Source organism: Somniosus microcephalus, chromosome 4, assembly GCF_052327205.1.
Source record: "Somniosus microcephalus isolate GS21.2 chromosome 4, FLI_Smic_1.0, whole genome shotgun sequence".
Lineage (NCBI taxonomy): Eukaryota > Metazoa > Chordata > Chondrichthyes > Squaliformes > Somniosidae > Somniosus > Somniosus microcephalus.
The window spans coordinates 229,179,243-229,193,431 of record NC_140990.1 but is presented as its reverse complement, the minus strand read 5'-3'; the positions used below and the strand labels follow the sequence as shown (position 1 = coordinate 229,193,431).

The 14,189-nt window shown below is 45.1% G+C and overlaps 1 protein-coding gene across 1 annotated transcript in view; it reads left to right on the top strand.

Annotated features, from left to right (window-relative positions):
- The first annotated feature begins 2,354 nt into the window (after positions 1-2,354).
- Positions 2,355-14,189, top strand: part of LOC147120255 (uncharacterized) — a 345,184-nt gene continuing 333,349 nt past the window's right edge. The window contains exon 1 of the mRNA XM_085985900.1: positions 2,355-2,557. Within this exon, the coding sequence (XP_085842026.1) occupies positions 2,485-2,557 (73 nt within the window). The 5' untranslated portion in view covers positions 2,355-2,484. The remainder of the gene's footprint in view (positions 2,558-14,189) is intronic.

Sequence of the window (14,189 nt, the reverse complement as noted above, 5' to 3'; positions counted from 1 at the left end):
CTGTGCAACGCCCTCCTGGTGGCGTTAATGGAGACCTCTGAGCCGAAGTTCCTGTCCAGCCAGCGTTGCTGCTTCTTACAGCCTCTGGAAGTGAGGTTGTAGAGTTTGCAAGGCATTGTGGGCAATTAAAGGGGCTACGAATTGAAGAAGCAATGCATTCAAAGCTAATAAAGATTAAAATCAAGTGAAAAAATGTATTTTCAGTCCTTACTGCCTTTCAAAAAAAACATAAACATTAAAAAGAAGTCCCAAATAGGAGTCTTCAGCTCTTAAAGCTGAATTGTCTTCCACACATTAAAAAATGGGGAATGTGCTTCAGCGCTAACACAAATGGTTCAGCAAGCCAGGAAAGGGGCACCCAGGGTCTCGCATGCAGAACTCCAGCTATGTGCAGGGGGTCAACACTGGAAGAGAGGTTCTCTACCCACAGGGACCAGGAGGCCCTCCAGAAAGAATGATGTGGGACCACAGCACTGAGGCCATCACTGCCAGCAGTGTCACCCCCACCACCTGGCTCCAGTGCCCAAAGAAGCTTCATGACCTCAGACCACTGGTCAAAATCAGTGAATGCATCTTTAAAAGCTGTCTCCTACCAGCTGCATCACTATCCTCACACACTGCTCAGTGCACGACTCCCCTCGCCCCCCCCATCATTCGCCTACTAACAATCTGTATCAATCACGAGGCACATCTCCCATTCCTAGCCTCACCTCAACCCCTTGGAGGAGACAGTGCAGGCCATTCTTGGCAGGGGCATGGCTGAGCCCTTGGCCAGCAGTGGGGCTGAGAGGATAAAAGATGCTGGTATCCTCATACCTTATCCTCCTTCTGGCATGCACCTCTTGCTTTCCTGCTCTTCCCTCACCAAAACTCCACCCTTGTGCCTTCCTCATTTCACACACCCAAGAAATGCAGCCTGCCCAGCCAGTGGGTGACCAAGAAGAGGGTTAGGAGAGTGAAGAAGAAGAAGAAGAACAGGAAGAAGATTGATTTCATACTCCCAGCCACCAGCTCCTCAAGGTCAACCAGCAAGGCTATTTGCAGTGTCCTCCACTGAAAGTCAGCAGCCTTTCACCAGCCATGCTGCAACCACTGGAGAAGCAATGCGTGACATCAGTAGGATAGGCAAAGGCACACACAAGACAGTCACAAAGAGAATGCATAAGGGTGATGGGTTGATTTCTTGATGTCATATTGGATGGATAGATGTATAATGTTGGATTAGAAAGTTTGCTTTGTGCTACCTTTTATTTCCACATCATGGTGAAGAGAACACTGTGATGGTCAGTAACAAAGGGAAGGTAAGGTGCGAGACAAATGTTGAAAGCGGAATTGGGGTTGTGGCTACTGGGACCGCAGCTGGATGATTCCATCCCGGATATCCCAGCCACAAGTGGGATGTCTGGGATGCATCCTTCCATCTGCTTCTTCCGCTTCTGCTTCCTCCTCTTCTACTTACTCCTCTTCTGCTTCTTCCTCTTCCGCCTTTTCCTCTTCTGTGTCTTCCTCTTCCCTCTGTGAGCGGATGCTGTAAATCTGAAATGCCAGCATAAAATGCTGGAAATACTCAGCAGCTCAGGCAGCATCTCGACCTGAGACGTGAACTCTGTTTCTCTCTCCACAGATGTTGCCTGACCTGATGAGTATTTGTAGCATTTTCTGTCTTCTCAGAGGCCTTCCTTTACCATCCGAGGCCTTGCAAGCATCCAGCAGCACTCTTTATACACTTAAACATATTTAACATCTATTGCAGCAAGCCACTACTTCAATAAAGTTTTCCTGGTGTGCTTAGGACCGAGTGCTGAATTCAGCACTAGGGTCGAAGTTCGGATTGGTGATGTTAAGCCGGCATTGCACATCAATTGGCGTCACCATGCCGCCATTTTTTTCTCCAGGGCGCTACCAGTTACCGGCAGCATAAAGGGAGGGAGGAAAATGACAGTCACCATGGTACGCACCACCAGCTGGCGAAAGAGTGGCGGCCGGCGTTTTAGCGCCATCATGGCACTAACGTGTGGTGCTGAGGAGACGAATTTCTAGCCCATTGTTTTCTCCCTTGTAAATCCAGTAACAATCAGTTTTGAATATCATGCTGCACAAGTTTTTATTTTAAATGAAATTAATTTACTATTGCTTGCTTTAGACTTGTTTGTAGTAAACTTTCAGAAGTAAACTAACTAGCTTTTAGTAGATGATTCATTTAAATATGCTTATTATAATAATATGTTTGTGGTTTATTAAACTAAGATCAATCAAAGCCAGAACGGAAAACAAGAGGCCCATCTAAGCATCAAATTTCAGGGAGAGGCAGGAGAAAAAGCGTTGCCAAAATTTTCCTATTTAAAGCTTTACAAGCAGAAGAGAGATCGTTGTTTGAACTGGAGCTGGTGCTAAAGGGAGAAGAACACATTGACTAGATGTTAACCCTTTAAGAATTGTCTTTGCGTTGGTTTGCATGAAGAGTCCAGTGTCTAATATTTAGACATGCAGGGCTTTGTGCATATGGGGTCTTTTCTACTTCTTCTAATAATACAGGTGTCATTAACATCAGCACAAGGTAAGTGTCATTCTGGATCTTTTTTCTTTCTGATGTATTTAGGTAGGTAGTGGTTATTGTAAATCAAGGCTGCAGTCAGCATACTGCATTATGAAAATGCACTTTAATATTTAAGATCCTATTTTCTAAACAAAGCTAGCTGTCATTATATTCCACTTACTATGTTGCACATTTGTTCTTTATATGACTTTATTTCTCCCTCTCAAAACGTCCCTATTTTTCTTCTGTTTCCTGAAGTTTGTGACTTATGTTGGGATGTAATTCCACAGGTAGTTGCTTCCTTTGATTTCTCGACTAAGGTCATTTTTTTAACCCCTGCCTTGACCTGGATAGTGCGTGTCACCTGGCTACTGAGAGTTGAACCTGCTGCTCTCCCCACCCTCTGTTTAACACACTTCCATTAAGGGTCACTGAATAGTGATCAGAATCTGCACCCTGGATGATTTGGGTTTGACTTCTTCCTAGCCTGGAGTCACTATTGTGATTTAGTAGTCTCTCTACCTCGCTCTCCTTTGTCGCTCCTTAAAACCTACCTCTTTGACCAAGCTTTGGTCACCTGTCCTAATACCTCTTTATGTGGCTCGGTGTCAAATTTAGTCTGATAACACTCCTGTGAAGTGCCTTGGGACATTTTTGCTATGTTAAAGGTGCTATAGCAATGCAAGTTGTTGTTGTTTTAGTTGTATTACTGCCCTGTCTGATCAGCGAACAGAGCAGAAAAGAGATTGAGCTTGGAATATTTCCGGCTATGTGCAACACCATGTATTATGTGCAGCCACTGCAATCAAAAGAGCTCTTTTTTTATTTAACTGTCATCAATCCATATGATTTTCTTCAGAACAAATCATGCATGTATATTCCTCATATTATCATCTTCTTGTTATATTCTTAATGAATGTTGCAGCTCCGTAGATAGTGCTGGATTTGTCTGTGGCTCTGTTCCCACTTCTCTCAGTCTTATGCAGTATCCTGTAACTGCTGTTTGCCTTATTCCTAATCTGGTTTTATATACTGTCCAAACTGGGGTTAAGATCACTGTGCATTCCTATAGGTTGGGCGAACTCTACCAACAAGATGATTATATTTGTACATGATTGAAACTTTCCATAGTTCAGTCTCGCTGGAGAATGCAGGGTGACATTTTAACATTTAACAAATAGTCAAACTTAACATGGTTCACGTTGATGTAAACGGCCTTGGCATATTGGAATATAGAAAGATCAGTAGTTCCTTTGTGCTTCCCACCTATACTCAGGCTACACTTAAAAGTTCAGCTTTCCTGCAACATGGAGAACCGTCTCTGTATATGGAGCAAACAATGCAGTCTAGCCGTCTGAGACTGTTAGTTACATGTGCTATCTCATATCCGAATCACATTTTAATGTGTTGACATGTTCTCTTGGCATAGTACTGAGCACACTGTCAGCCAAACTCAGCTATTTAAGTTTAATGGAAAAAGTAGGTAAAATAGGTTAACTTTGAAAAGTAACATTATCCTGATAACATTCTGAAGTGAAGAATTAAGTGGAATAAGTTTCCTTCGTGTTTTGGGAATGATAGTGATAATTCTGAGAGGTTTACCGTACGAAGCACTGTAGCACTAATACCACTTTCATACTAGTATACCCTTCCTGTAAAAACTAAAGAACACATTAATGGCCCGGAATTTGTGGTCAGCAGCGAAGCGACAGCACTCGCCGCTCGCCACTGACCTCGAAGAAAGATGCCCACAAAGACCTAGCGATCTCTGTGGCATGAATTTCAGCTCTCCTGAACTTAGTTTGAACCTGGGGCCAAATCAAGTGACTCTCCAGCATCCAGCAACAGTGATGTCATCAAGCTGGCTAAGCAGCCAATCACATTGAAGAATTCTCACAGACAGGAAACCAGCACAGATTCTCACTTACTTTTAATAAATTTCCCAGAGAGCGAAATAAAGATTGGGACATACACATAGGATTAAGATAGAAGCTGAAATATCATAAACAAACCTTTGTTAAAATAATTATTATTTTTGAAACATATTTAATTCTGAATCATATTAATGGGAACATTTTATATTCCACAAATTAGAATTAGTTTTTCAGGGCCAGAACGGTTGTTCAGCAGTCAATACGCCGTTAAAAACCCGGTTCTACCTCTTTCAACAAGGCTTAATATTTTCAGGGGTTGGCGGGGTGGGGGGGTGGGTGTTTAACAGCGATATTTCAGCATAATAGAGGAAGTTTTCATCCTTCAGTGTGATTTCAACTGATTACTGGCTTGGTGGAGTTCCACAACGTCCATGTGGTGGAGCAGGGAATGACTGACCGCAACTTCAGGATTCCCCCGTTTATCCGCGCATGCGCTAAATCCTGAAGTTGCAGTCAGTTTCAGAGGGGCAATGATGGTGAATGCTAACAGTTTTGCCATCATTACCACCGCAAAATCTGGGCCATTAAGTTAGCTCAGGAAATATTTCAAGGCAGCACCCATGGAATATTTGAGATGAATAAGCTATTTACAATGAAGATAATTACTATTAGTGAATATGAACAGCACAGTCTAGTGTGACTAAACAAAAGCAAGGGGTTATTGTAAAAAATCTTTACAGTCTCATTATTTATTTTAAGGGCAGAATCATGGTACCTCTCATGGAATAGCTACATAAATGCCATGGCTACTAAATCAGGCCAGAGGCTGGGTATTCTACGGTGAGTGGCTCACATCCTGACTTCTAAAGCCTCTCCACCACCTACAAGGCACAAGTTAGGAGTGTGATGGAATACTCCCCACTTGCCTGGATGAGTGCAGCCCCAACAGCACTCAAGAAGCTCGACATCACCAAGGACAAATCAGTCCTCTTGATCAGCACCCAGGCTTAAACATCCACTTCCTACACCACCCCGTACTGTGGCTGCAGTGTGTACTACCTACAGGATGCACTGCAGCAAGTCACCAAGGCATTTTTGGTAGCACTTCCCAAACCCGCAACTGCTACCACCTAAAAGGACAAGGGCAGCAGATGCATGGGAACACCAGTACCTCCAAGTTCCCCTCCAAGTCAGACACCATCCTGACTTGGAAATATATCACCATTCCTTCAGATCGCTGGGTCAAAATCCTGGAACTCCCTATTAAAATCCTGGAACTCCCTGTCTAACAGCATTGCGGGAGTATCTTCACCACATGGACTGCAGCGGTTCGAGAAGAAGGCTCACCACCACCTCCTTGAGAGCAACTAGGGATGGTTAATAAATGCTGGCCTTGCTAGTGATGCACATCCCCCAAGAATGATAAAAACATTCTCATTCCAGCAGTACAGCTGTAAGCTAGCTCTGCAAACTCCAAGATTAAGTTACAAAATTTATTCACTTCCCAGTATGCTAGTGTTATATAATGTTGAGCACTATGAATTGGTAGGAAGTTGATTTTACATGATGTTTTTCAACATAATGAGATTCCACTGAACTAAGTCATCTTGTAAGTTCTGAATGGAGTTGAGGTATTTTCATGGAGAGAATCAGAATAATGGCCAGTTATAAACTAACATTGACAGATACCTGAGAGTAGGTCATTCTCATTTGGGAAATGGAGTGTGGCATGGTGTATTTCTGATCATGAGCAAATGTTGTTGGCCTACAAGCAACATTCATAACTTACTTCATGCTCCTGATGCAATCTATTCAGTAAATAAATAAGTCAGTAAAAATCCTTCTTTTAAATTGATAGTTAAGGCCTATCTATACAAATACATAGATTTCAAATAGCATAATTTTTCATTGAATATAAATCAAATCTGTTAAGTCTGTGTGTTCCAGTTGTATTAAGATTAATTACTGACACAGACTACAAGAATAAAGTTCAACAGGTCTTTACTAGTTGGAGGTCAGGACTATACTAAATACAATATCACTACACAGTACTTATATACCGGTGGTCACCACCGGTATTACGTATACAGCAGCCAGAGAAAGTAGTACATCTCTTAAGGTGGAACAGGCTTAAGTTCTCTTAAGGTGGAACAGGTTACATACACCACAATCCTCCCTTTTTAGCTTAACAGTCATATCCCCATTTAACATAACATAATAACATATATACATATATAACTTCAGGTATAAACAGTTCAAAGGTTCAGTCTCTCAGGAGGCCTTCTGATTCGGTTTGGATAACGCCTTTCAGTGGCCTCTGATTCTTGTTGCTGAGGTGACTCTTCTTGTTGGTTTCCTATGTATTGGACGTCATCATCAGGTACAGTCCCTGCCGAGGTAGATGCTTCAGGTTCATTAACGTCTTCCACAGTTGTCTCTGTCGCAACCATGGGTTCGACCCTTGCTCTTGATTCTACCAGTTGATCCGCATGACGCCTTATCACATTGTTACCAATATCTACTGTGTACATCAGAGGTCCTTGTCTGGCCCGAATTGTTCCGGACTGCCATTTTTCGTTTCCATAGCCCCTTGCCAACACTGGTTGTCCTACGTCGAAACTTCGAGTGGACTTGTTATTAATATGCCGGAACTGTTTGTTTTCCACTTCCCTCCGCACATTTGGTTTTAACAAGTCCAACCTGGACCGCAACCTCCTGTTATAAAACATCATGGCAGGGCTTTGGTTAGTCACTGCATGAGCGGCGTTTCGATATGCCATTAGGAAATTGTCCACCTTGTGTTGTAACGGAATCTGATCATCGTTCATGGCCTTTATTGCCTTTTTGAATGTTTGGACAAATCTCTCGGCCAACCCGTTTGTCGCCGGATGATATGGGGCAGAGGTATAATGTTTCACCCCATTCTTCTTTAAGAATTTTTGGAATTCTTCCGACACGAACTGTGGTCCGTTGTCCGAACATATCTGTTCTGGCAATCCGTTCCTTGCGAATATTGTTCTTAACACCGCAATTGTCTTTTCTGAAGTAGTGGTATTCATCTTGATCACTTCTGGCCATTTGGAATGTGCGTCCACCGCAATTAGGAACATGGAGTCCATGAATGGACCAGCAAAGTCAATATGTACGCGTTGCCATGGGGCTGAAGGCCATTCCCATGGGTGTAGCGGTGCGATCGGAGGTGCATTTTGCACTTTTTGGCACCCAGCGCAGCTTTTTGTCAACTCCTCTATCTGTTGGTCAATGCCCGGCCACCATACATAAGCCCTAGCAAGACTTTTCATCTTAACTCCCCCCAGATGACCTTCATGCAGTTCCTTTAGAACTCTTTCCCGTAGCTTGGGAGGAATAATCACTCTTGTCCCATACATCAAAGTACCATGGCAGACGGACAGCTGGTCTCGCCTTGCCGAGAATGCTGGTAACAGAGGATCACCATGTGTTGGCCATCCTTTCACTGTCACCTCGTAAACTCGGGACAGTGTCGGGTCGTTCCTGGTTTCTCTTTCAATACTTGCATTGGTGACTGGTAAACACTCGATGATGGTCGAATGAAATAACTCAACAGGGTCAACTTTCGTCGTCTCTTCTGCTTCAGGTAGTGGCAGGCACGACAGCCCATCAGCATTGCCATGCTGCTTTGTACCTTTGAATTCTATTTGATATTGATGTGCCCCTAGGAAAAGGGACCATCTCTGGAGTCGCTGTGCTGTCATCACCGAAACACCCTTCTTAGGGTTAAAAATGGATACCAACGGCTGATGGTCTGTCAGAAGTGTGAATTTTTGGCCCTGCAGGTAATAATTAAACTTCTTCACTCCCCATACAAGGCTGAGAGCCTCCCTATCGATCTGCGCATAGTTGCGCTCAGCGGAGGTCAATGATCTGGATGCAAACGCGACTGGCCTTTCCGTGCCATTTGGCAACTTGTGTGAGAGTACTGCCCCAATACCATATGGAGAAGCATCACAAGCCAACCGAATAGGCAGTGTCGGGTTGAAGTGAGCCAACACTTCCTCTGAGGTGATCAATTCTTTGCTTTTGCGAAATGCCTTCTTACAGTTTTCGCTCCATTCCCATGGTACCCCCTTCTGTAAAAGAGCGTTCAGCGGGTGCAGTACCGTGGATAGATTCGGTAGAAACTTATGGTAATAGTTAATCAATCCCAGAAACGACCTCAACTGAGAGACATTATCCGGAGCGGGAGCCTTTACAACTGCCTCTATCTTGTCAGGAGACTTAGGAAGCCCCTCCCGGTCAATGAAATGACCACAGTACGAGATCCGCTTCTGAAGGAACTCACATTTCTGCCGATTAACTCTAAGTCCATACTCTTTCAGTCTGTTGAGCACCAGTTCCAAGTTTGCGAGGTGTTCTTCATCACCATCACCTGTAGTCAGAATATTGTCCAGGTAACATTGTGTGCCTGGAATTCCCTGTAAGACCTGCTCCATGGCCCTCTGCCAAATTGCCGGAGCCGATGCCACTTCAAAAACCAGCCTATTGTACCGGTACAAACCTCTATGCGTGTTGATCGTGAGGTACTGGCGTGACTCTTCTTCAACCTCCATCTGCAAGTACGCCTGCGCCAGGTCTATCTTGGTGAAGTGTTTCCCGCCAGACAACGAAGCAAAAATATCCTCAATCCGCGGAAGCGGATACTGCACCGTGTGAAGCACCGGATTAACGGTGATCTTGAAATCTCCACAGATGCGAACCTTCCCTGGTTCTCCTGGCTTGTTGCTCGAAGGACGTTTCATAATGGGAACAATGGGCGTAGCCCACTCACTCCAATCTACCCTAGACAGTACACCTGGACGTTCTAGCGCTTCCAGTTCCGCTTCTACAGTAGGTCGTATTGCATAGGGTATTTTGGTTGTGCATGTTCATCAATCTTGATGTTTGCCGTAATTCCTTTCAGTGTTCCCAGTCCTTGCTGGAACACCTCTTTAGCATCATCCAATATTTTGGACAATCGTTTAGGTTTGACATTTGTTTCCCCGGAATCTACCGTTAGTGCTTTTAAGGAGTGCCAGTCCATATTCATTTTCCTAATCCACTCCCGTCCCAGTAGTGGTGGACCTCCTTCAGGTAGCACATATAAGTCCATTACTTGGCTTTCTTCGCCCTTGTGGACCACTTTTACCTCTATCTTTCCGATGGGGTACACTCTTTGCCCCGTGTATGTTTTCAATATAATCTCCGTATCCCGTAGGGGAATATGTTGGAATAACCTTTTGTAATCTTTCTTATTCATGACCGTCAATGCCGATCCAGTGTCCAATTCCATCTTTACTTGGACTCCTGCTATCTGAAGAGTGACCTAAATTGTCTGGAGATCTGCATCCTTACCAACGTTGTGTACTCTTAAGCTACCCAGTTTATTACTGCTAGCGTCTGAATCTGACTTCTGTTCATTCGAACTGGTCTTTGTCACCTTGTGCACCTTTATGTATTTTCCTTGCGGTGACTTTTTGTTGCTGGTCTTCTTTCCTGACCGGCATACTTTAGCTATGTGGCCAAGCCTGCCACACGTTCTGCATTCTTGGTTTTTAAACCAACACTGGTTCTGATCGTGTGTTGTCTTTCCACAACGATAACATTTTACAGTACTCAAACCCAATTGATTTGTACTGAGTTCCGGTGACCATAGCTGCATTACTGCCGTGCCTCTCGCTGCGGCTTCGTGTGCTGCTGTCATAGTGACCGCTTTCTCAAGCGTCAGCTCATTCTCCTCGAGCAGTCGCTTTTGTGTATCTTCTTTTAATAATCCACACACAAATTTATCTCTTAGCGCTTCTGTCAGTCCCGTTCCAAACTGACAGTACTTTGCTAGCTTACGCAATTCCATTAAATATTCAGCATTGCTTTCATCCTTCAGCTGCCTTCTGCTGTAAAATTTAAATCGTTCCGCTAGCATCAGCGGCGTGGGGTTTAGATGATTTTTCAGGACAGTAACAATCTCCTCGAACGTCTTATCCGCCGGTTCATCTGGTGATAAAAGGTGTTTCAATTGCCCGTATGTCTTTGCACCCATTAAGTTCAATAAAGTTAGTGCTTTCTCTGCATCTGGGATTTTATTTGCTTTACAATAATTTTGTATGCGTTCTACATACATGGCCCAATCCTCGATGTCGCTATCAAAGGTATCAATGTTCCCATGTTTAGGCATCATTGCAATTTATTTTATCCCAAGATGGCGGCTTCCCGCTCTTGTCTTCGTCCTCCGCCTACAAAATGGCGGTTTTCCCGCGCTTGGCGGTCTTCACCCACTGGCTGCAATGGCATTTGGCGTGCCGCTGCTGCTCCCCTTTCCCAGCGGTTAGTAACTCCCCCGACGCTGTCTCCGCTTCACCGCGGCTCCCTCGGGCATTCGCGCTTCCCCGATGTCGCGCCTCGCAGCCCTTCTTGCAGCCCGGTTATTAGCACCGGCTGCGTTCGCCTTCACCGTGGCTCTCGCGCCTTCAGTCGCCCCAGACGCTGCGCCTTTTTGGCCCGAATGCGGCCCGGCCCTTATCACCGGTTGCGATCGATCTCACCGCCCTTATTCCTCCGTCTTCCTCCCCCCGTCTGTACAGCCAACGCGGCCGACTTTCTGCTCGCGTCGCTGACCAGCTTACCCGCCACCGAGGTAGAAAGAAGATAGCTGACTGCCGCTGATGGAGGCTTCGAGTTCAGGATGTCTTCTGCACTCCGGGTTCTCGATGCCTGCCGCGCGACGTGTCTTCCAGCAGGGTGATGAGGGTGGATGCCTCTCTTCGACGCCCGTTCTGTGGACGAAGCCGCCGTGGATATAAACTGCCGCAGGGTAAGAATCGGACTCGTTGCCACTGTTAAGTCTGTGTGTTCCAGTTGTATTAAGATTAATTACTGACACAGACTACAAGAATAAAGTTCAACAGGTCTTTACTAGTTGGAGGTCAGGACTATACTAAATACAATATCACTACACAGTACTTATATACCGGTGGTCACCACCGGTATTACGTATACAGCAGCCAGAGAAAGTAGTACATCTCTTAAGGTGGAACAGGCTTAAGTTCTCTTGAGGTGGAACAGGTTACATACACCACAAAATCCTCCTTGTATTGCCATGTGGTGATGTTAATTAACTGCTGTTGTTGGAAGTATGTTGGTGGGGACTAGGGGGCGCAATGATTTGTAGAATGCTCTTTCACTTCTAAGACCTGGATATAACTTATGGGATGAAAGGCTGTAAATGCCCTGTAGGAAAACAATCTGGGCTTGGTCAACTCAGTTCCGAGTAGATATGAGACTACAATGATAACAACAGCAGCTTGCATTTATACAGTGCCTTTAACATAGAAAAACACCCCAAAGTGCTTCACAGAATCAAAAAATGGTTGTCAAGTCAAAGAAGGAGATATTAGGTGAGGTGATTAAGAGCTCAGTCAAAATGATGGGTTTTAATGAAGAGAGGGAGTTGCCAAGGCCGAGGGGTTTAGGGGGGGTCTTCCAGACGTGGGACCTAGGTGTCTGACGGCATGGCTGTCAATAATGAGAAGGTAGGAATGCACAAGAGATGAGAGTCAGAGGAACAGAGAGTTTGGGGGAAGTGGTTCTAGGTATGAGGAAGATACAAAGATAAGGAAAGGTGAGCTCATGAAGGGATTTAAACACATGTAGGAGAATTTTAATTTGAGGAGCGAATGTAGGTCAGCAAGGACTTGGAAGTACAGTGAAAAGTGAGGAGGATAGGGATAGAATTCAAGAGGACAGAAACAGGCTGGTGGAATGGGCGGACACGTAGCAGATGAAATTTAATGCAGAAAAGTGCAAAGGGATACATTTTGGTAGGAAGAACGCGGAGAGGCAATATAAACTAAAGGGTACAATTCTAACGGGGCTGCAGAAACAGAGAGAACTGGGGGTATATGTGCACAAATCGTTGAAGGTGGCAGGGCAGGTTGAGCGGTTAAAAAAGCATACGGGATCCTGGGCTTTATAAATAGAGGCAGAGGGGGTGATTTTCACTCAGATGTCGGGAAGGAGGCGGGACTGCAACTTTCGGGTTGTAGTCCCGCTTCCATCGAGATGCAGCCAATCCACGTGATTTTAACTTGATTGACCTTGTTGAGCCTGCCCAGCGGGCTCAGCAGGCCAATTAAGGGCCACCCGGCAACAGGTGACATCACAGACTGAAATTTCATCTGTCAAGACGTTTTGACAGATGAAGTATCAGTGTTTCACGGCTGTTTGAAGCTGTCAAACACTGACAGTCTTACTTCTAACCCGAGTCCTTCTACACAGACTCAGTTAGAAATCTCTCCGGCACAGAAAGCTGCAGGCTGTCACTTTTGACAGTTCGCAGCCGTTCTGCTTTCTGTGCCGGTTAGATGATGGACTCCCGAAACCTAGAGGAAGGAAGGCTGAACAGGTAAGTACAGGTAATTTAAACTTCTTTACACACTTTAGACACACCAAACACACTTACCTTTGCACTCATGCACTCATCACTCACCTGAACACTGACATCTCGACCCCTCCAAGTCCTTCAACCCGACGGCCCGACTCCTCTAACCTGGCGTGGTTTGGAGCCGTCGGCAATCCCACAGTTCAACATTAAAAATAGGGATTAGGCTAAAAACTGCCTGTTAACGAACTACCTGTTAGTAGTTAATTGTCACTAATCCCTTCCTGCCTCGGGTAGGCAGGTCCCAGTGCGGAGCGGGTACCCGCCTCCTTTGAAACTTACATGGAGGCAGGTTTTGGGCGGGATGGTGTCGGGACCCCCGAATTCGGGGCTTTAACCCCCCACACGCCTCCAATCCCAACTCCATGGGTCAGTTAAAATTGAGGCCATAGAGTACAAAAGCAAGGAAGTTTTGATGAACCTTTATATACACTGGTTTGGCCACAACTGGCGTATTGTGTCCAATTCTGGGCACCGCACTTTAGGAAAAATGTGAAGGCTTTAGAGAGGGCGCAGAAAAGATTTCCAATAATGGTTCCAGGGATGAGGGATTTCAGTTACGTGGATAGACTGGAGAAGCTGGGGTTGTTCTCCTTAGAGTAGAGAAGGTTGAGAGGAGATTTGATAGAGGTATCATAAGGAGTCTAGACAGAGTAGATAGAGAGAAACTGTTCCCATTGGCAGAAGGGTCAAGAACTAGAGGACACAGATTTAAGATGATTGGCAGAAGAACCAAAGGCGACATGAGGAAAAGCTTTTTTATGCAGCGAATGGTTATGATCTGGATTGCACTGCCTGAAAGGGTGGTGGAGGCAGAGTCAATATTGGCTTGCAAAAGGGAATTGGATAAGTACCTGAATGAAAAAAATTGCTGGGCTATGGGGAAAGCGCAGGGGAGTGGGACTAGCTGAATAGCTCTTGCAGAGAGCTGGCATGGGCTCGATGGGCCGAATGGCCTCCTACTGTGCTGCAGCGATTCTATGATTCTATTATTCTATGATGGGCAAGTGGGATTTGGTTTTGAATAAGATATGTGCAGCAGAGTTTTGGATGAGCTTACGTTTACACTGGGAGAAGAATGAAAGGCCAACCAGCAGAACATTGGAATAGTTTGAGGGTTTCAGTGGCAGATGGGCTGAGGTAGGCATGAAGGTGGATGACGTCGCAGAGGTGAAAATAGGTGGTTTTATGATGAGGATATCTGGTTTGAAAGTCAGCTCAGGGTCAATTAGGATGTCAAGTTTGTAAACAGTTTGGTTCTGCCTGAAACAGTTGTCAGGGAGGGGGATGGAATCAATGATAAGGGTACGGAGTTTGTGGTGGGGGC